Source organism: Enhydra lutris, unplaced genomic scaffold (assembly GCF_002288905.1).
Source record: "Enhydra lutris kenyoni isolate GAN:26980312 unplaced genomic scaffold, ASM228890v2 scaffoldscaffold35, whole genome shotgun sequence".
Lineage (NCBI taxonomy): Eukaryota > Metazoa > Chordata > Mammalia > Carnivora > Mustelidae > Enhydra > Enhydra lutris.
In genome coordinates, this window is record NW_019154119.1 from 2503151 (window position 1) to 2526010 (window position 22860).

At 41.1% G+C, this 22860-nt stretch overlaps 1 protein-coding gene and 1 pseudogene across 1 annotated transcript in view; one reads left to right on the forward strand and one right to left on the reverse strand.

Annotated features, from left to right (window-relative positions):
* Window positions 1-4444: 4444 nt before the first annotated feature.
* LOC111154201 lies at window positions 4445-5164 on the forward strand (annotated as a pseudogene).
* Window positions 5165-10721: 5557 nt separating this feature from the next.
* Window positions 10722-22860, reverse strand: part of LOC111154153 (hydroxyacyl-CoA dehydrogenase trifunctional multienzyme complex subunit beta) — a 33101-nt gene continuing 20962 nt past the window's right edge. Inside the window, exons 7-16 of the mRNA XM_022513569.1 lie at window positions 21477-21564; window positions 19756-19943; window positions 19245-19425; window positions 17978-18099; window positions 15215-15294; window positions 15090-15137; window positions 14202-14289; window positions 13804-13878; window positions 13230-13394; window positions 10722-11267 (exon numbers count right to left, since the gene is read on the reverse strand). Of these exons, the coding sequence (XP_022369277.1) occupies window positions 11232-11267; window positions 13230-13394; window positions 13804-13878; window positions 14202-14289; window positions 15090-15137; window positions 15215-15294; window positions 17978-18099; window positions 19245-19425; window positions 19756-19943; window positions 21477-21564 (1071 nt within the window). The 3' untranslated portion in view covers window positions 10722-11231. The remainder of the gene's footprint in view (window positions 11268-13229; window positions 13395-13803; window positions 13879-14201; window positions 14290-15089; window positions 15138-15214; window positions 15295-17977; window positions 18100-19244; window positions 19426-19755; window positions 19944-21476; window positions 21565-22860) is intronic.

The window sequence follows — 22860 nt, forward strand, 5'->3', positions numbered from 1 at the left end:
GAAAACACACTTTAGAACTGATCAATGAAATGACAGGAAACCTTTGTTCACTTGACTATCACATAAAAAGGGACTGAAAAGAAGGTTCTGCAGGTAAATATAAGAAGGTGAGGCTTAGCAGGAATTCCATTTCTAAAAAGATGACTTAAAGGAGTAAGTAGAGGATTCCCTGGCTGGCTCAATCTGTTGAGTGTCCAACTCTTGGTTTCGGCTCAGGTCATGATCTCAGGGGCATGAGATGGAACCTTGCACTGGGGTCTGCACTCAGTGTGGAGTCTGCTGGAGATTCTCTCCCTCTCCCTCTGCCACTGCCCGCCCCCAACCCGTGTGAACTCTTTCTTTCCCAAATAAAATAAAATCAAATAAAAAAAAAAAAGAAAGAAGTAGACATGTGAGCCGACAAATGTATAAAAGATGCGCATTCTAGGTGTTTATATCCTCAAAAAAGAGGCACTTGGTAAAAAAAATTAGGACATATCTACCAAAGGAATGCTATAGGGTCATCACAAATGATGATGTATAGGGGCGCCTGGGTGGCTCAGTCAGTTAAGCAGCTGCCTTTGGCTCAGGTCATGGTCCCGGGGTCCTGGGATTGAGCCCCATGTTGCTCTCCCTGCTCAGCAGGGAATCTGCTTCTCCCTCCCTCCTCCCCCCACCCTGCTTGTGCTCTCTCACACTTGCTCTCTCAAGTAAATAAATAAAATCTAAAAAGATGATGTATAGCTACACCTATTGATACAGAAAAATGTTTAGGCTATATAGCCAAGTAAGACAGAAGGGTTCCTGAAGAACAGCATTATACTAGCCAATTCTGGTCCATACCAAAATTGGGTCCATTAGTGTCCATACGAATATGTGTGCATTGAGGAGGAAACATACCAAAATATTAACAGTGGGGATCTCTACTGGATTTTTCATTTTTTCTTACTCTATAAATATTTGAATTACTTCTTTACAATGAGTACGTATTTTTTTTTTAATTTTTTCTTTTTTTTTTTAATTTTATTTATTTGTCAGAGAGAGAGAGAGAGTGCACAAGTAGGCGAAGTGGCAGGGAGAGGCAGAAAGAGAAGCAGGCTCCCCGCTGAGCAAGGAGCCCGATGTGGGACTCGATCCCAGGACACTGGGATCATGACCTGAGCCGAAGGCAGCGGCTTAACCCACTGAGCCACCCAGGTGCCCTGAGTACGTATTTTTATGTTAGAAGAAAGTGATCTTGAAAAAGTTCTTCTGAACATTTTGCCTATTTAAAAATAGAAACTCGACAAGCAAAGTAACACAAAGTATGCCCTGGAATTTAGATTGTATGGAAGGGTGGGCAACATTAGGGGTTCTTGAGAAAGTTTGAATCACCTTTTTGGAGTTCTGTTTTGGAAATCAATTCTGTCTGATCACTGACAGTCCCTTAAGTGTGGAGGGGGAAAGGGACTCCCAGTTGAGTTGAGGGCAGCCAGATACATTGCCAACATGTCTAAATGCTTTGTCTCTTTCACAGTAATGCATTCCTTTTCAGAATAATATTTTTACTCAGTATGTTTATTGTTCCATCCCCTACACTCTCCCATTTCCTCCCAATCACTGATCCCTCTTCACTGAAAAAGATCAGAGTCCCAGAAAAACCGCAGCGGACACAGACAGAGGACCTCCAAGTCACCCATTAAATCCCAGAGGAAGACTGGAGACTGGCTGCTGTTTTTCAGTCCTCAAGAGAGACCGGAATTGAAGAGGCCTAGAGAGAATAAACATAAACGAGAAGGGATGGGGGAGAAGACAGGCTGAGAATTAGGATTCTTCTCTCCGGAAAGGTGGATATAAAGAGGGTAAGAATTTTTGTTTTGCTGGTTGCTGTAGTTTCAGTATCTAAAATATGCCCGACATATAACAGGTGCTCAGTAAGTACTTACTGAGCAAATGAACTCTGCAGAGCACAGGAAGAGTGTGGACTTTTACTCAGAGTCAAAGCCCCCAGAAGCAAACAGCTGGGGCGGGGGAGCGCACCTCTGAGGTCTGAATGAAAGATGAAGGCAAATAAAGGCTCCACCCCAAAATGGTTATTTGGTGGAACAGAGGGTCTAATTAGAGTTTTATATGAACAGAGAGATACTTAAGCTGGGATCTTTAAGAATAGCATAACCAGTTTGAGAGATCTGAGGACAAAGAGCAACGTCTGCTTTAGATGGAGGCACCTAAACCCAGGACAGCTAAGGGGGGGGGGTCTTCTGCAACAGCTACGCTCTGAAAACAGCTCAACTTTCTCTGACACACAGAGAATGTTCAGAAATAGCATACAACTTACATAAAACTGGGTGAACCCATGACTCAACTGCGGAACTAGAACTTTAGCAACACAAACCGAGTCCCACTGCCTCCTGCCCTGCTCTGAATGTTTTCGAGATAGCATTTAAAAATTTTTTTGTGTGGTGAAACACATGAAATTTATCATTTTTTAAGTTTTTTTAAAAAGATTTTATTTATTCTTTTTTTTTTTTTTTGACAGAGAGAGAGAGAGCACAAGCAGGGGGAGCAGCAGGCAGAGGGAGAGGGAAGAACAGACTCCCCACTGAGCAAGGAGCCTGACATGGGGCTCCATCCCAGGACCCTGGGATCATGACCTGAATCGAAGGCAGACACTCAACCAACTGAGCCGCTCAGGCGCCCCGTTTTTAAGCTTTTTTTTTTTAAAGATCTTATTTATTCATTGATTTGACAGAGAGAGAGAGAGAGAGCACGAGCAGGGGGAGCAGCAGGCAGAGGGAGAGGGGAAATTTATCATTTTAACCATTTTCAGTGTACAGTTCAGTAGTGAGAAGTACATACACATTGTTGGGCAACCAATCTCCAGAACTCATCTTTCAACTGAAACTCTGTACCCGTTAACTCTCCATTCCCCTTACTCCAGCCTTGGTAACCATCATTCTACTTTCTGTCGCTATGAACGTGACGATTTTGTACACCTTATGCAATTCGAACCATACAGCATTTGTCCTTTTGTGACTGGTTTCTTTCACACAGCACAATGTCCTCAAGGTTCATCCATGTTGTAGGGCGTGACAGGATTTTTGAGGCTGCATGGAATCCTACTGTGTGTATACACACATTCAGCGGCCAGTGGACATTTCGGTTGCTTTCCCCTATTGGCTATTGGGAATAATGGGGCTGTGAATGCATACAAATTCCTCTGAGACTCTGCTTTCAATTCTATTGGGTATATACCTAGATACAGAGTTGCTAGATCATGTAGTAATTCTATTTTTAATTTTTTGAGGAACGGTCATACCATTTTCCACAGAGGCTGCACCATTTTATATTCCCACCAGCCGTGTACAGGGACCCCAGTGTCTCCACATTCTCCCCACCACGTGTTATTTTCTGTTTCTTTGATAGTAGATATCATAATGTATGTAGGTGGTATTGCAATATAGTTTTGGTTTGCATTTCCCTAATGACGAGTGATGTTGAACAACTTTTCACATTCTTATTGGTCATCTGTATAACTTTTTTAGAAAAATGTCTATTTAAATTCTTTGCCCACTTTTAAAAAAGATTTTATTTATTTATTCCACAGACAGAGATCACAAGTAGGCAGAGAGGCAGGCAGAGAGAGAGGAGGAAGCAGGCTGAGCAGAGCGCCCGATGCGGGGCTCGATCCCAGGACCTGGGATCATGACCTTAGCTGAAGGCAGAGGCTTTAACCCACTGAGCCACCCACGTGCCCCTCTTTGCCCATTTTAAACTGGGCTGTCTCTGGGTTGTTGAGTTTTAAGAGTTCATTCTATGTTCTGGATATTACCAGATACATGACTTACAAATATTTTCTCCCCTTGGTTGCCCTTTCACTGTGTCCTCTGATGCACAGAAATCTTTTATTTTGACGAAGTCCAACCTGTTTTGTTGTTGTTGCCAGTGTTTTTGGTATCATAGCCAAGAAAACATTGCCAAATCCAATGTCATGTATCTTTTCCCATTTTCTTCTAAGAGGTTCACCATTTTAGCTCTTGTGTGTAGGTCTTTGATCCACTGTAAGTTAATCTTTATATATGGTATAAGATAAGGGTCCAGCTTCATTCTTTTACACGTGGACCTCTCATTTTCCCAACACCATTTGCTGACAAGACTGTCCTTTCTCCATTAAATAGTCTTAGCACCCCTGCCAAAAATCACTGGACCACATAGAGAAGATTTATTTCTGGGCTTTAAAATAAACTGTTATCTCCAAGAGGTTTTCTGCAAGCCAATGATGGGGCTGAGAGCCACTGACCCCTCCAGCGCCCCTCCACTGACTGCCTCTGCTGGGTTCTGAGTCTGTTCCCTGAAGAAGCTCAATGGACAAGAGGAATCTCTTCTCTTGGGTGCGTCCGTCCCTGTGAGCAGAGGCTTTGAGCCCTAACGCCACAGCTGACAGCTGACAGCTGCCAGGGATCGAGACCAGAGTATTCCTTCAGAAATGAGTTGCACAACTGAGAAGTCACCTTGCTCATGCTAATGCTCTTGTTGAAAGATGGAGAGATCATGGCGATGCAGCAAAATCTCTGATTCACCACACCGCAGTTCTCCATGAGTAGAAGCAACAAAGCAGTATCAGAAAGAAATTCAAGAACTTAATGAAGTGGCAGGACATTGGCCACAGTCCATATTAGTTATGGGAATCCAGCAAGAAAACAGACAAACCAGAGAAGTGCAACAAGAGAACAAAGAATCATATACATCAGTCTGCCTTGGAGCTTGGAATGAGCAAGTATCAAGAGCAAATGTTCAGACAGTTAATGGATAGCTAAAAAGATCTCGTATACCAATGAAGTTAAAAGAGCAGCACTCCAAGACGGACACGGTACATTACAACAGCTCCGAAGAATCCGTCCCTAATGCATCTCAACAGGGCCTGGAGAGGAGGCACTTGGAAACAAATCAGAATGAATTACAAGCACATGTTGGACAGACCTGAAATGGCAGCAGTAATGAGGAAAGTCATTGAAATTGATGGGCGACAGCGTTGCAACGAACAGGAACGAATATTTCAACTTGAACAAGAAAACAAAGGCTTGAGAGAAATCCTTTAAAAATAGCTCGAGAACCACTGTTGAACCTAAGGAAAGGGGAGGTTCTGAAAAGTTTATCTTTGTCAGCCTTAGTGTCCAATTGTGACCTGAGTCTGAAGGGGAGCTGAAGAGTCTGTAAGCCTACACGAGCTTCTTACAAGGCTTTGAATGATCACTGGGACTGGCCTCCTAAAGTGAATGAGTTAACAGAAAAATCCATCTCAAGCTACTCTTTGCTTTATCTCTTCTGTTATGTGAACAGTGTACTGTCAATGACATTCCTGAGATAGCAACAAAAAATTGCAATTAATGGTCATAGACTTTATTCCAAAATGTAATTAAAAAACAGAGGGGCTCCTGGGTGGTTCAGTGGGTAAAGCCTCTGCCTTCAGCTCAGGTCATGATCCCAGCATCCTGGGATCAAGTCCCGCATCGAGCTCTCTGCTCACTAGGGAGCCTGCTTCCTCCTCCCTCTCTCTCTCTCTACCTGCCTCTCTGCCTACTTGTGATCTCTCTCTCTGTCAGATAAATAAATAAATAAATCTTTAAAAAAAAAACAAACAGAAACTTTGCTAATTGGTGAACAAACTAAAGGTTTTTTGAGCGACTGCTGATCCTATCATAAGCTTCCAGCAGTACTGTTAGCATTCTGGATGATATATGGATAAACATGAATATTCCCAATAAATGGGAATTCACACAATTATCCAAATTATATTATTTTATTTTATATCCAAGTTTTGAAATACACATTTTGCCATGGCTTTGTGAACAGAAGACTCATACTAAATTTTACACTCTCCATATTTGGTGACAGTTAATAAATAGCTTATGGGATACCTGGGTGGCTCAGTCGGTTAAGCATCTGCCTTCAGCTCAAGTCATGACCCCAGGTCCTGGAATCAAGCCCCGCTTAGAGCTCCCTGCTCAGCAAGAAGCCTGCTTCTCCCTCTCCTTCTACCTGCCACTCCTCCAACTGGTATGCTCTCTGTCAAACAAATAAAATATTTAATAAATAAATAAATAACTTCTGTACCAGGAGACTTTAAACTTTAAAAGACTGCCCATCGGGGCGCCTGGGTGGCTCAGTGGGTTAAGCCTCTGCCTTCAGCTCAGGTCATGATCTTGGGGTCCTCGGATCGAGCCCCGCATCGGGCTCTTTGCTCAGCGGGGAGCCTGCTCCCCCCACCCCCCGCCTGCCTCTCTGCCTACTTGTGATCTCTCTCTCTTGCTCTCTGTAAAATAAATAAATAAAATCTTTTAAAAAAGAAAAAAAAGACTGCCCATCTACCTTCTCATTCATGTAAATTTTTGTCAAAGAAAATTTCATTTGCAAGGCTATAGGAATGTTTCATAGGCACCATAAACAAGACATAATTTATTTTTTGCTTGTATATCATAATGAAAATACTCCGCTAATAATTCTAAGTTGCTAGAGAAATGAAGTATCTTTTCAGGAATGAAAGAGGACACCTTTCTAGGAAAGACTTTTTTTTTTTTAAAGACTTTATTTATTTGACAGACAGAGATCACAAGTAGGCAGAGAGGCAGGCAGAGAGAGAGGGGGAAGCAGGCTCCCCGCCGAGCAGAGAGCCCGATGCGGGGCTCCATCAGAGGACCCCAAGATCATGACCTGAGCTGAAGGCAGAGGCTTAACCCACTGAGCCACCCAGGTGCCCTCTAGGAAAGACTTTTAAGAGACATATTAGGATGTTAAAATACTCCTTTGAAAGATTCAGTTTTGACTCTACATCAATAACGAAGATGAGATCTTTCTCTTCTCTCGTTGAACTTTAAGGATATTATGTAACTCATTTAGCTAAGAGTTGAAATGTTTGATATGGCAAGCTAGGTATGGTAATTTGAAATTAAATTGGGAATTCCTCTCCCTCATAACCCCCCCCTTTTTTTTTGAGAAGTATTCTTGGGGGCAGGGGTGTGTCTGGGTGGCTCAGCTGGTAGAGCATGTGACTCTTGATCTTAGGGTCATGAGTTTGAGCCCCACATTAGGTGTGGAAATTACTTAAAAATCTTTAAAAATAGGGGCACCTGGGTGGCTCAGTCATTAGGCTTCTGCCTTAGGCTCAGGTCATGATCCCAGGGTCCTGGAATTGAGGCCCGCCTCCGGAGCAGGGAGACTGCTTCTCCCTCTCCCACTCCCCCTGCTTGTGCTCCCTCTCTCTCTGTGCCACTCTCTGTCAAATAAATACATAAAATCTCTAAAAAAAATAAATAAATTTTTCTTTAACTATTCTTAAGCTCTTATCTGGTCCTCATAACCTATAGAATTTTTTTTCTTTTTTAAATTTTATTAACATAATATATTGTTTCAGGGGTACACATCTGTGATTCATCAGTCTTACGTAATACCCCGTGCTCATTATAACACATACCCTCCCCAATTTCCATCACCCAGTTACCCCATCTCCCCACTCCCTTCCAGAAACCCTCAGTTTGTTTCGTAAGATTAAGAATCACTTACGGTTTGTCTCCCTCTCTGGCTTCATCTTTATTTTTTTCTGTCTTCCCCTATGATCCTCTGCCTTGTTTCTTAAATTCCACACATCAGTGAGATCATATGATAATTGTCTTTCTCTGGTTGACTTATTTCCCTTGAGATAATACCCTCTTGTACCATCTACATTGCTGAAAATGGCAAGCTTTCATTTTGATGGCTGTGTAGTATTCCATTGTGTAGATATCCCACTTCTTTATCCATTCATCTGTCAGTGGACATCTGGGCTCTTTCCACAGTCTGGCTATTGTGGACATTGCTGCTATAAACATTGGGGTACAGGTCCCCCTTCAGATCACTACATTTGTGTTTTGGGGGTAAAGCCCTAGTACAATTGCTGGTCGTAGGGTAGCTCTATTTTCAACTTTTTGCAGAACCTCCACACTGTTTTCCAGAGTGGCTGCACCAGCTTGCATTGGTGTGAGAGGGTTCCCCTTTCTCTGCATCCTTGCCAACATCTGTTGTTTCCTGACTTGTTAATTTTAGCCATTCTGACTGGTTTGAGGTGGTTCTCATTCATGTGGTTTTGATTTGTATTTCCCTGATGCTGAATGATGTTGGGGATTTTTTCATGTGTCCGTAGGCCATTCGGATGTCTTCCTTGGAGAAATGTCTATTCATGTCCTCTGCCCATTTCCTGATTGGATTATTTGTTCTTTGGGTGTTCTTTATAGATTTTGGACACATATAGATTATCTGACACATCATTTGCAATTATCTTCTCCCATTCTGTTGGTTATCTTTTGGTTTTGTTGACTGTTGCCTTTGCTGTGCAAAAGCTTTTTATCTTGATGAAGTCCCAATAATTCATTTTTGCCTTTGTTTCCCTTGCCCTTGGAGACATGTCTAGCAAATTGCTGTGGCCAAGGTCACAGAGGTTGTGGACCTGTGTTCTCCTCTAGGATTTTGCTGGATTCCTATCTCGCACTTAGGTCTTTCATTCACTTGAGTCTATTTTTGTGTGTGGTGTAAGGAAATGGTCCAGTTTCATTTTTTTGTAGGTGGCTGTCCAATTTTCCCAACACCATTTGTTGAAGAGGCTTTTTTCCATTGGACATTCTTTCCTGCTTTGTCAATTAGTTGACATATTAGTTGACCATAGTGTTGAGGTTCCATTTCTGGGTTCTCTATTCTGTTCCATTGATCTATGTCTGTTTTTGTGTCAGTACCATACCATCTTGATGATTACAGCTTTGTAATAGAGTTTAAAGTCTGGGATTGTGATGACACCAGCTTTGGTTTTCTTTTTCAACATTCCTTTGGCTATTTGGGGTCTTTTCTGGTTCCTTACAAATTTTAAGACTATTTGTTCCAGCTCTGTGAAAACAGTTGATGGTATTTTGATAGGGGTCACACTGAATATGTAGATTGCTCTGGGTAGCACAGTCATGTTAACAATATTTGTTCTTCCAATCCATGAGCATGGAACGTTTTTCCACTTCTTTGTGTCTTCCTCAATTTCTTTCATGAGTGTTCTGTAGATTTCTGAGTATAGATCCTTTGCCTTTTTGGTGAGGTTGATTCTTAAGTATCTTATAGTTTTGGGTGTGATTGTAAATGGGATCGACTCAGGTCATGATCTCAGGATCACAAGATCAGGCTGGATGTCTGACTCTCACACAGCACAGAGTCCGCTTGAGTTTCTACCCCTCTCTCTCCCCCAACCCCCCATATTCTCTCTCTAAAATAGATAAATATTAAAAAAAAAAAAAAGGCAATAGTGCTATGAACACTCTTATACATGTCCTGGTACTTGTGTGCTGAGTCACAGACTGTGGGTCATTTTCAAATGTACCAGATAACACCAGACTATTTTCCAAAGTGGTTCTATCAATCTGTATTCTCACCAGCAGTGTATAAGAGTTCCTATTCATCCACATCCTTACAACACATGATATTCTGAGTCGTGTTCATTTCTCCTGTGGGTGTAAAATGATATCTCATTATGACCCTAATTTTTCTTTACTAATCAGCATCTTTTCATGTTTATTCTCCATTTCTACATTATTTTCTAAAACATTCTTGTTAATAACTTTTGCCCCCCCTTTTTTTTTACTGAGTTATCTTTCTTCTTAGTGATTTGTAGAGATCCTTTATATATCCAGGATCCTTTGAAAGACACATCTCTATCATATAGTAAGACACAGATATATCTCTAGGAGATACATATCTCTTTTGTAAGATGTATCTATATTTTTGAACTTTTTGTGGCTTGTCTTTCAACTCTATCAAAAGTTCTTATTTCAACATAAATTTATAGATCAATTCCTTCATGATTAGAACTTTAAATATCTTAAGAAACCTCCCTCTCTTCCCAACCTAAGGCCATGGTAGTATTTTTCTTATTTATTCTAAAAATCCTATTTTTTCCCTAAAATTTTAAGGTTTTTTTTTTTTACCTTTCATAATTATCTAGAGTTGAATTTTGTTATATCTATGTAAATATATTGGTTTTCAGGATTAAAAACTCCCATTATGTTGAATTTACCAATGAAATCATAGGGAAATGATGCTGGGAGTCTTAAATACCCTGTTAAGTGGTTAGTGCTTCCCTTCTTTGAGCAATCTGTCCTGAACTAGAGGAGGATCTGACTGCCAGTGACCTTCATAGATGTAAGCAACATCCACAAAAATGGCCACAACTGAGAGACCTGAGCTTCTTCAAAGCACTAGTACATATTTAGTGCATAATAAAAACAGAGTTTTAATTTTTTAATTTTAAAATTTCTTTACACTTTACTTAAATCCTGGCAAACAGAGACATCCCCATTGAAATAAATTTACTACCATGGAGCAATGGGGAAAAAGGTGTTATTCTAAAGTAGGACACTGGGGTGCCTGGGTGGCTCAGTTGTTGGGTGTCTGCCTTTGGGTTGGGTCATGGTTTCAGGGTCCCAGGATTGAGCCCTGCATTGGGCTCTCTGCTCAGTGGGGAGTCTGCTTCCCCCTCTCTGCCTGCCTCTCTGCCTACCTGTGATCTCTCTCTCTCTCTCTGTCAAATAAATAAAATCTTTGAAAAAAAAAACAATAAAGTAGCACCCTCTTTACATTCCTTGCAGTCTCGTAGTTGACTAAGACTGTGACAAGTTAACAAATGAGTAAAAACAAATCTGCCCCCAAGCCCAGAGAACCACCCTTTACCTCCAGTAAAAAAAAAGGCAAACTGTTCAATATTTTCTCAGTTTATTAAGGTTAACAGGGTACTTATACATCTAAACATTTACTGTAAGTTGTCAGTAACATTTAACTCTGAATTATCTTTCCATAATTTTTTAAGGCACATTGGTTTGTAATTTATAGAAAACACTCATCTTTAGGTCACAAACAGGAAAGAGTGTAATTTGCAAATGTTACAAAGATGATTCCAAATCTCAGCCAACCTCTTTCCCAAATTGCAACCACTCTTAGTATTTAATGAAAATAGAGACGAAAAATAATTGCTTAAACGTTATCACTGTGTGACTCTGGTGACTAAGAAATCCCTGAAAGAGCAGTAAGCCATGATAACCGGAAAACTCAGAGTGCAGGCAAGGCTTCATTGTGAAGTATTTAACAGAAGGCCACAGACTGTGTTTTCCTAAGAGGAGCTAGGAACTATGGATGTCATTTAGTAATGCATTGGAATGGCATTGCCTAGTGCGAGTGTGCACGGAAACTCCAGGTCACCTCTTCATTATCTATTATTTTGGATAAGCTTCCACAATCATAGCATGGCCCTGAAAAGGGAAACAAAGAGTTCAATTAGAGCAAAAGAAGATGAAAACTCCAGCCAGTCCCGAGGCAAAAGAGAACAATGGGAAAAGTGCAGGCTATAGAGTTTGATCCCTGCTCTGCCTTTCAAACACTGTGTGACCGAATGTGCGGAAGGGGGAGTGTTGCTCCTAGCATCTAGCAGGTGGAGATCATGCTAAACATCCTACAACCCAGGGCGCCCGGCTAGCTCAGTCACTTGAGCGCCCAACAAGTCTTGACTTCAGCTCAGGTCATGATCTCAGGGTAGTGAGATGGAGCCCTGCATCAGGCTCTGCACTTGCTGGGGAGTCTGCCTCTCTCTCTCTCCCTCTGCCCCCCGCCCCCCCCGCTCGCTCTTGCACTCTAAAAATATATCAGTAAATCTTAAAACAAAACAAACAAAAAACCCATCCTACAACACAGAATACAACCCACCCCTCCCCAAGAATTATCTGGCCCAAAATGTTAACAGAGCCAAAGCTGAGAAACCCTACTCTGAATCAAAAATGCCCAATTCCTCCGCTAACCGCCTCATTGTGTTGGTAGCAGGCATTCGGCTCTTGATGAAACAATGCCAAGTTTAATCTACTTTCTAAGGTACATCATCTCCTCTCTCTGTCACCATACTATAAATTTCTAGAAGAAAGGTACTGGGTGGTATTCTTCGTTCCTCCATAAAAGCATCCAGGATTGTGCTACACTCTGTGTGCTCAAAGAACTATCAGGGAACACACACTCAAAACCACAGGACACTGACCTATGCGGACCACCCACTCTGCACAGTACCATGCACTGGTTATCTCTCCCCATTAAGCCTGGCACAGAAAGATAGGAGGGAGGACTCCAGTCCTGACCATGGTTTCCTGTGGCTGAAGCTACACAGACAAAAAAGTGCTTTTCATCATGAAGTCTGAAATGCTCCAACCTACAAATAACTGACCTCTTATTTCTTCAAAGTTTCTGAGGCAAGCCATAAATAAAGGTTTTTAAGTTTAAGATATTTAAACTTTTACATATCTTATCGACTCATCTTGATTAGCAACAGAAAGTTTCTGTAATCTGGATGAAAACCAAAATCTGTTTCCATCAGGGTTGGGGGAAAAAAAAAAGATGATAATTAGCCTGCCCTCCCTCTGGATTTTATTCCCAGAGTGAAATGCTGCAGCAGGTAGTAAGCTGTGTCTGCAGTGCAAGTAAGGCCAATGAAAGAAATCCAGAGAATACAAATTCCCCCCAAATAAACAGCAATAAGTTATCCAGACGTAAATAAATTCTCCAATTAAGATATAGTTCAGTTTTCAAGAAAGATAATTTACTTCTTGGAGAGATTTTATAGATAAGGTCTCATGGTGACTAGATAAATGAGTAAATTTTATTATAAAAGAAGAAAATATATCAAAATGTTAATGATAGTGTCTGTTGAGGGGATTATAGGTGATTCTAATTCTTTTCTATATACTTTTTGTACTTTCTATAATGACGATGTATTCCTTTTAAAAATAAAAAATATAAGGGCTCCTGGTTGCCTCAGTCAGTTAAGCATCCGACTCTTGATTTTGGCTCAGGTCCTGATCTCAGTCATGAGATCGAGTCCCACGTCAGGCTCCGTGCTCAGCGTAGAGTCTGCTTAGGATTCTCTCTCCCTCTCCCTCTGCTCCTCCCTGCACCCCGCCTCAAATAAATAAATAAAATCTTAAATCACTAATATAAACATTATTTTAGGAATAGAAATAGCTTGGGTTTAAAAACCAATTTCCTTCCAAAATACTATCAGAATTAAAGTTGCACCCTCTTCCCCTCAAAAGAGGCTGTTTTTTTCCTGGTCATCTGTCATCAGAAATACTGTTCTAAGGATGTTTCAAAGTTAAGTGAAACACTGTCAGATGAGCTTGTTGTTTCCAAGAAAATGTCTTTCCAGAAGCACCTGTGGAGCTGCTGAGACGTACCTGCCCGCCAGCCGCACAGGCAGTCACTAAGCCATACTGGCCTCCGTCCTTCCGCAGTCTGTTGGCAGCCGCCATGACCAACCGGCAGCCAGTGGCTCCAAATGGGTGTCCCAGGGACAGCGATCCACCCCAGTTGTTAAACTTCTCCAGGGGAGGGGACCCAACCTGGCTCCCACAGAACCGACACAAATATAATGAGGAGTTAACTTAAGAATCAGGCCGGGCTCTTACCAACAGGAAGGTAACAGAGACTGAGAACATGCCCAACTTAAATAACATCACATACTATTTTACTATAAAGAAGGAAATTCTAGGTCAATTCTGAAAGCCACAGACCATTTATTTTTCATCTAACATCAGAACTGGAAGAACAAAAGACAACCTAGAATTTTACTTCCATTTTTTCTAAAGATTTCCAAGAACTATTTTTCAACTAAGAAATAAATACATTTAATGAAATTTAAAATTCTTCATCAGGAGAAGCCTTCCCTTTCATATTTTTATTAGCAGCCAACTAAACTCCAAATACTACAGTGCCCTGGAAGTTCAAGCCTAATTTTAATCAAACGCTTACCTTGGTTTTTCTACCCATGTAGTTTTGTGCAAACCAATCAGAATCCATGGCTTTAAAATTAGCCAAAATCTGTCCCTACAAGGGAAAACACCTTGTTATTAATGTCCCTTGCCATTAAAGTTGAGCAAATCTTTAAAGCAGTTTTTCATAAAATTTTCCTAAGGAAACATTTTGCTACTTTTCAAGGGCCTCTAAGAGACTGCCTCAAAAGGTTGTTTTCAAACTGTACCATTGGATTCCCTCCTCTTACACCTCTTCCAACAGTGCAGTCGGTACTTCAAATATAAAGCTCTCCTCGTGTTTCACTCGCATCCTAAGCCACACCTCATTTCCCACACAAACACGATTACATTTTTTATGGTTACAGTCCTTTGATATGTATCTTTTAAGTGACTTACTGAGAATGCCTCATGAAATTCAAAAGCATCAATATCATTCATAGTCAATCCTGCCTTTTCCAGAACTTTTGGAGTAGCATATGTTGGTCTAAAAAGAAAAAATAAGTAATACGTTAAGAATTTAATTTTCCACCTAAGAACTCCTTATTCCCCAAGCTGAGTTTAACGTAAGGTATTATAATGCCCTTCACTCATTCACTGATTCTACTGTACAAGTATTAAGTGTATATGCTAGAGTCAGGGATACAGTTAATAAACAAACAATGAAAGAGAAGGACAAACAACATGAAGAACCAGAAAAACACACAGTGCAAAGGGCAGAGCACAGGGAAGAGTAAGCCTAGTTTGAAGGACATGATGGAGGCCAGTGAGGGGAGAGCAGTGAGGCTGGGGGACACAATGTAAATATTAGGAGGCTTTTACAAAAGGCTACTACAAAGACTGTGTAGCAATATGAAGAAATGCTTAAGACATCTTAATGAAAAAAAGAACACATAAAGGATTATTTTTAATCCTTTTAATCCAACACACACACACACACACCCACTCACAGACACACACCAAAAAAAAAATCCAACACACAAAACAATTATGAACTCAGAACTCAATGTACTTTATTTTCTTTTAATTATTTTGATTTAAATCTTGTTAATTAACATATAGTGCAATATTGATTTCTGGAGAATTCAGCACTTCATGACTTACATATAACCCCTTGTGCTCATCACATGTGCCCTCCTTGATCCCCATCACCTGTCTAGCCCATCCCCCCACCCGCCTCCCTCCAGCAACCCTCAGTTTGTTCTTAATGTACTTTAAAATCTATATAACAAACGTGGATAATCAAATACTTTCAATTATAGCCCAAGGATATACACTGCTACCTACCCAAGTAAAAGTTGATCTTTTGGATCCTGAGACACATATACGAAATCCCTAGGTGAAAAACAGAGGGGTTAGCTCCAGTAATAAAATAAAGAAATTGAGGCAATTTATTTGAACATGTACCTTACCTCAAATATGCCTTCGGCTTATAACCCAAAGCCAGAGCTTTTTCCTCTGCCATAATCAGCATTGCAGATGCACCATCAGTCTGAAGTGTTGAGCAGAACAATAATGTTAAATGCTTCAGCCTTTCTGGAAGTCTCTGTACAACCATCTTCTATGTCATGTTCCTAAATCTCCCAACTAATCACACTCATGCAGAGATTTTATGTAACAAACTTTCTTTCTATTTTAGCCATCATTAATTCACAATTCAAACCCACACTGACCCGTTTTTCAAGGACAAGGGTAGACGAACCTGTTCAAAGGTACCACATTATCAAAATGGACAAAGAGAACTGGTAACTTTAGAAATATGTATCGGGGTGCCTGGGTGGCTCAGTGGGTTAAAGCCTCTGCCTTCAGCTCAGGTCATGGTCTCAGGGTCCTGGGATCGAGCCCCGCATCAGGCTCTCTGCTCAGCAGGGAGCCTGCTTCCTCCTCTCTCCCTGCCTGCCTCTCTGACTATTTGTAATCTCTATCAAATAAATAAATAAAATATTAAAAAAAAAAAAAGAAATATGTATATATACTAAACTTAAGCTAAAAGATTTCTTATTTTGGCACAGAATATAAGAAATCTTATGAATTAAAACAATCTCTCATTTATTTGCTTGTTTTTACATTTTATTGACTATTTTGAAGCTGCCTCCTGCCTCCAGAAGGAAACACAGACTTCGAGGTGATATGGAAGAAACAGGTGAGAACATCAGAACCATGGTCTTCCCTCCTTGGACACACCTCACATGCTTTTTCCCAACTGACAATCACGAAGTTCAGAGATAAAGAGCTACCATTGAAAAAAAGCCCTTCATCATGACTGCAAAAGAAAAGAGTTCAAAAAAAAAAAAATAAAAAAATTTACCATTTCAGAGTCTGTAATATCAAAACAATTTCTACCACATTCTATAATATTTTTATAACTTAGTAACTCTGAAGAAACTAAGGAGCTACCACAAGACAGGGGCCATAAAGCCTGGAAATACAGAGAACTATACACAATAAATGGTTTACGGACATTACATTGATATAATGAGGCCCTGGGCAAAGCTGCAAGGAATGTGGGGCATTAACATATTTCCCATAACCCATGTTAACTGCGATGTGCTGCCTCTGATGGTTTGTGTTTCTGACTTTCAGTGAATAAACCTGCACCGTTTGCACACCCGGAAGTGAACAAGGGAATTCGGATCTGGCAAGAGGAGAGCCCAGCCCATATGGCCCTATCATTCAGTTTGGTTTTGGAAATGATTATCTTATCAGTCCTTCACCACTCAGGCTTAACGGGCTGGTGCACCATCCTACTGGAACCACTCCAGGCACCTTTCCCCTAGCCCGAGAGTGGGCATTCAGCAGTCACTTAACACCACCAAAATGTCAACACGTTCCCATGCTTCCAGACTTTGTGTCCAGGTAGGGAAGATACACTGTAAAAGAAACACTGACCAGCCGGACTATATTTAGAAAGTCATACCCCAAGGTGGTAGGAGAAGAGAAACCACATCCTATGAGCAGAAACAGAATCCATAGGGAGGTTTAACTGAGGAGCCAAAAAACAAGGAAGGATATAAAGCTATATGCTGATAAGCAAAACAACCATGACAACAAAAAATGAGGGTAAACATGTATTCCATATGTTTATAGGAAGATGCTTATAGAAACCACTTACAGGAAAATAGCTTGAGGGCCAGTAGAAAGCATCATTTTTTTTAATAGTTTTAATTTTTTTTTTTTAAGATTTTTATTTATTTGACAGACAGAGATCACAAGTAGGCAGAGAGGCAGGCAAAGAGAGGAGGAAGCAGGCTCCTCGCTGACAGAGAGCCTGATGCGGGGCCCGATCCTTGGACCCTGGGATCATAACCCGAGCCGAAGGCAGAGGCTTTAACCCACTGAGCTACCCAGGCGCCCCTTTTTTAAAGATTCATTAGAGAGAGAGATCACAGATACCATGCAAGCATGGGGGGAGGGGTATAGGGAGAGGAAGAGAGAGAATCTCAAGCAGACTTTGTAATGAGCACAGACCCTGATGCAGGACTCAATCCTACGACCCTGAGATCAGGACCTGAGCTGAAACTAAGAGTCAGCACTTAACCAACTGTGCCACCTAGGCGCCTGAAAGCATCATTTCCTAACAATCAGAGCTGGAAGGGGTTATCTCGTCACTTTCCCTGCCTACTTTGCACGTCTTATACCACACCTCAAACTCATATCCTATGTTCTAGCCAAGTTTTTCCTGAAAGAAACCCTTGCTCTCATACCCCCTTGCCATTCCCTTTGCCTAGAATGTATTTAATGAATTCTTGAATTGTCTTGTACCCTTCAAGATTTGCTGCTCAAATGCCAGCTCCTCCGAGGAGCCTCTTGGACTCCTGTGTGTCCTCTCCGTTAACCAACGCTCACAGCCGCCACCGCACCTTCTCGCCGCACTACAGTCACTGTAAGTGACTTGCTAACCCCACTGCCTGGCGTAGCTCAGCAGTCTTCTGAGTCTTTAAATGACTGAAAGAGAGCTTTTTGCATCATTATGGTGACTGGATCAGGTGGCTCCAGGGGCCTTAAAACTAGGATTCTAATTTTTTTTTTAATGATTCCATTTTAATATCTTTATAATGAATAACTATATTTTTACGCCTCTATTCATGATACATAAAATTGATCTACTTTAGGTTTTTCTATTTAGAGTCCACAAATAGGAAAGTCACTAGTAAACACACAGAGCACACAGTTACCAGGAAAGAAGAATTTGCAGCTGTCACTGTGCCATAGGGCTTGATGAATGCAGGTTTTAGTTTGGCCATCTGCTCCAGAGAGGAAGGACGAATGCCATTATCTTTGGTAACTGTTTCTCTTCCTGTAAAAACATAAGCTTTTAATTCTGGGGAACTACAAGCTTTCTCTAACTTTGCTAGAGAAATATGTTCTAAAAACTATGAAAAATGAAATGTAAACCACACCTATTTACTAAAATGTCTGTTACAGTCATCGAGATACCAAATTTAAAACTATACTTTTTTTTTTTTTTTTTTAGATTTTATTCTTTTTAACTAATCTCTATGCCCAATAAGAGGCTCGAACCTAAAGCCCTGAGATCAAGAGTCACATGCTCTATCAACTGAGCCAGGCAGGCACCCCTAAATTATACCCTTAGGACATCTGGGAAATCATCTAAATGGTCTAATAAAAGAAGGATACCTTACTTCCTTAAGATACTCATTCACATTTGGCTATTTTATACCGAAATCACATGAATGAAGTTTTTAAAACAGGTATATACAAAAAAACTAAAATACAGCAGGAAGACCTAAAAGCAACTCCTAGAAAAACTTCACTTTTTGAAATGTTGACCTACTGTTACAACGTAAATTAAACTTGAGTCTGTTTTTAAGAGTGACTATTCTGGGGCGCCTGGGTGGCTCAGTGGGTTAAGCCACTGCCTTCGGCTCAGGTCATGATCTCAGGGTCCTGGGATAGAGTCCCGCATCAGGCTCTCTGCTCAGCAGGGAGCTTGCTTCCCTCTCTCTCTCTGCCTGCCTCTCTGTCTACTTGTGATCTCTCTCTCTCTGTCAAATAAATAAATAAATAAATAAATAAAAATAAATAAATAAATAAATAAATAAATAAATAAATAAATAAATAGTGACTATTCTGGGGACGCCTGGGTGGCTCAGTTGGTTAAGCAGCTCACTTCGGCTCAGGTCATGATCCCAGCGTCCTGGGATCGAGTCCCACATCGGACTCCTTACTTGGCGGGGAGCCTGCTTCTCCCTCTGCCTCTGCCTGCAATTCTGTCTGCCTGTGCTCGCTCTCCCTCCCTCTCTCTCTGACAAATAAATAAAATCTTAAAAAAAAAAAAAAAAGAGTGACTATTCTGCAAACAGAACCAATATACTTATTTGAAAAGTCATTTGCGGCTTTTGCAGTTTGAGAAACAACTCGGAACTCCCCAACAAGTGGCACAAAGCATTCTCCTTCACAAAGCTGAGCAAACCATCTGACCTGGCACTTTGAAGGGTACAACATCAGACAGGAGGCCTTCATCCTGCGCCTTCTTGGCCAGGCTGTGCGAGCGCAGCGCATACTCATCCTGGTCCAGTCGAGAGACAGCGAAGGCAGCGGCCAGCCGGTCCGCAGAGTGACCCATGGTCTCACTGGTGGAGAACTCAGCCACTGCGGGGAGCTGGGAAAGGAGCCACAGAGGATCAGGTATGCCATTACCACACATTCCGCCACACCTCGGGTTGTCTGGGGAACTCAGTCAAGTTCTCCAAGATGGGAGAAGCTTTTTGTGAGCAAGGCATCTCTGAGGAGGGCTCACAAATTCAAATGTTCTAACCACAGTCTTTTCTTTTTTTTTTAATCTTGAGCAAATAATTTCCCCTACCCTATAATTAACAGAATCTACAACTACTAGAGCATAATCGACCCCAAGCTGTCTTACCTAATTCTAAATCTTTGCAGTGGGATGCTTTAGAAAAACACAGGTTCATATAAGAGTTCACAATCTTACCTCAGGTGATAGGAAATTCAATCTGAATTTTGAAATTAAAGACAGTCGCTGACCCAGAGTCTTGGCCTTATTGAGCTCAAGTATCATATTCCTCATTTTCCTTGAATGACGAATAGGGATGTCAGACATTAACTCTACACCACCTGCCACGACCACATCATACTGCCCAGAAGCGATCAAGCCAATACCTACAGGGCACAGATGACACACAGATGAACATCTTTTGTAGAAATTAACAGAGCACTGATAATTTAAACTTCTTCATCAAAAAATTGTATGACAGTTATCATTATATAACATCTGTAATTAAACTTTTCATCTTTTCCCTTTTTTTAAGTTTTTTTTTATTTGAGAGAGAGCGTGCGTTTGCACGTAAGCAGGGGGAGGAGAGGAGAGAGACAGAGACTCTTCAGCAGACTCCCACTGAGCATGGAGCCTGACCTGGGGCTCAATTCCACAACCCAAAGCTCATGACCTGAGCTGAAACCAAGAGTTGGAAGCTTAACCGACTGAGCCACCCAGATGCCCTGTTTCTCACCTTTTGAAAGGGATTAAGATAATTTTTTTGAATGACTAAAACTATATTCACTGCATTAGAGAAAACAAGTTTCATTCAGGCCACATGGACATGAGCTTCTGGAAATATCCATGGGACCAACCCTCAAACAAATTATATTCTATACTAGAACATTCTGAAGATTTTATAAACTCCCAGCTTCAGTTTTCAGAAAGATTTTTTCCCCCTACAATGGGAATTTCTGCTATAAGCTTGAGAAAGTCTGGCTGTGAAGATGTAAGGCAGCCCCCTTCATCTTTATGACCACTGGCAAGTATTCTGTTGCTCTATCCAGAAGTTGTCACAGGGTTCACAGAATAGTGACTGCCCCCAATCACTGCTTCTGGTATCATTCTGAGCCAGTCATGAGGCAGGATGCCCAAGCTGGTCTTCATGTTATTAAGAATGCCATTGTTATTAAGAATGCTATTAAGATGTCACAATGATGACATCTTTCAGGTTTCCTCAATTTTCATAATAATGGCCAAAGCTGCAAAATGTCCCAGGATTTTGCTAAGGTCTGTTAGGGGAATTTGTAACTAATTATAAAAATGCCACAGGTGTGAGAAGAGAGTGGAGGAAAGAGCTGTATTACAGCAGTGACTTATCACTGATGCCACAATCTTCATGGGAGAGCATCACATTAGAATCACCTAACTTTAAAACCTAGCAGGTTATAAATTGTTTATGCCTTAAATTCAGAAGCACCCTCCTAGAGACATACTTTTCTAGTTGATAATCCCTACTGTGGCCAGCCACATTACTGATGGAGTAACTACAGGAATGGCTGTGTCCCTCAAGTACAGAGAGAAAGAAAAAAGCTAAGAACTACTGTCAAAAATCAAAAATGTTCGATGTAACCTTATTTTTCTTAAAAAAAAAAAAAGACAAATTTAGAGATCTGTTAAGAGTACTTTTCTATGGGGTGTCTGTGGCACAGTCAGTCGGGTGTCCAACTCTTGGGTTTCTGCTCAGGTTGTGATCTCAGAGTCTTGGAATCGAGCTCTGCATCAGGCTCCACGCTCGGCGTGGCGTCTACTTGAGAATCCCCCTCTCCCTCCGCCCCTACCTGCCATGTGTTCTCTCTCTAAAATAAATAAGTAAATCTTAAAAAAAAAAAATCAAGGAGAATTAACAGGTACCTTCTGTTTTCAAGTAAACATACCTGTGGTCATGGCTTGGTTGGCAGAGATGCAGGCCATGGTGACAGTGTGAGCAGGGGTCTTGTCCGAGAAGCCAGCTCCGAGGGCAGCCTTCAGGAAATACATGAATGAAATGGTCACTTCTACAGGAAGAACTACCTGGAAATGATGCTATGAGCACCATTTCTCTCTATGGTGAATCAGGAAAGCACTGAAGTTAATATTCTAGAATAATATTTGAATAAAATTAAGTCCATTACAGAAATGGCTTACTTATTTTTCATCTAGCCATTAATTGACAAACATGGCAAAATTCTTGATAGCCAGTGTCTAGTGTGGTAGCAGGCTACGATACTCTTTTGTCACCTAATTTCTTAGCCAAGCTTTGCTCCAAACCTTCAAAAATATCAACACATAATTCGATTTTAAGTTTTCCAATAAAGTAAACCTGTTAAATACAGTTGATGGAATGATGAAACACACTGTGCAGTAGAAGCCTCCTGATCTCTGTTCCTACAGCTGAAAGGCTTAGTGGCAAAGCACAAGTCATCAAACCAGAAAGTGACTTCTAAAGAACTGACCACTCATGAGCAAAATTCCCACTCAGGTCCCTCCCCTCTCTGAGTTCACTCCTCTCACTGCCAGCTGATCTCCCTCAGCGACCGTCTCATACTTCACACAGCACACAGTAGAGTCAACACGAAGTCAAACTGGAAAACTTGCCAATACACAGGAGTTCAAGCTGATGAAAGAACCTGTGCAATACTGCCTGAGCCCCGAGTGAGCCTCTGACAAATAAGGGTGAGACCAGGTAAACAACTGGAAAAAGAGAAAACCCGTCCCAGATGATGACATTAACAGGTGCTTTAAAAGAGAATAATTTGATGGGTCTTGACAAGAACTGAGGAGCTCCATTAAGCTTGCACAATGGCCTCCATCATGATGGCACAGTAAGAGTTATACATGAAATGAAGATATCTATTACTTCATTGTACTATTAATTGGGAAAATTATGCTAAAAAAAATCAACGTCTGATTCCATTTTAGCATATGTAAAGAATTAATGCATAGATACAATAAAATGTTTATAATATTAAAGTTACACTTTAGGGACGCCTGGGTGGCTCAGTTGGTTAAGCGGCTGCCTTCGGCTCGGGTCATGATCCCAGCGTCCTGGGATCGAGTCCCACATCGGGCTCCTTGCTCATCAGGGAGCCTGCTTCTCCCTCTGCCTCTGCCTACCACTCTGTCTGCCTGTGCTCATGCTCGCTCTCTCTCTCTCTCTCTAATAATAAATAAAATCTTTAAAAAAAAAAAAAAAGTTACACTTTAAATTTTTTTTTTTTTTAAGATTTTATTTATTTATTTGTCAGAGAGAGAGAGGGAGAGAGAGCAAGCACAGGCAGA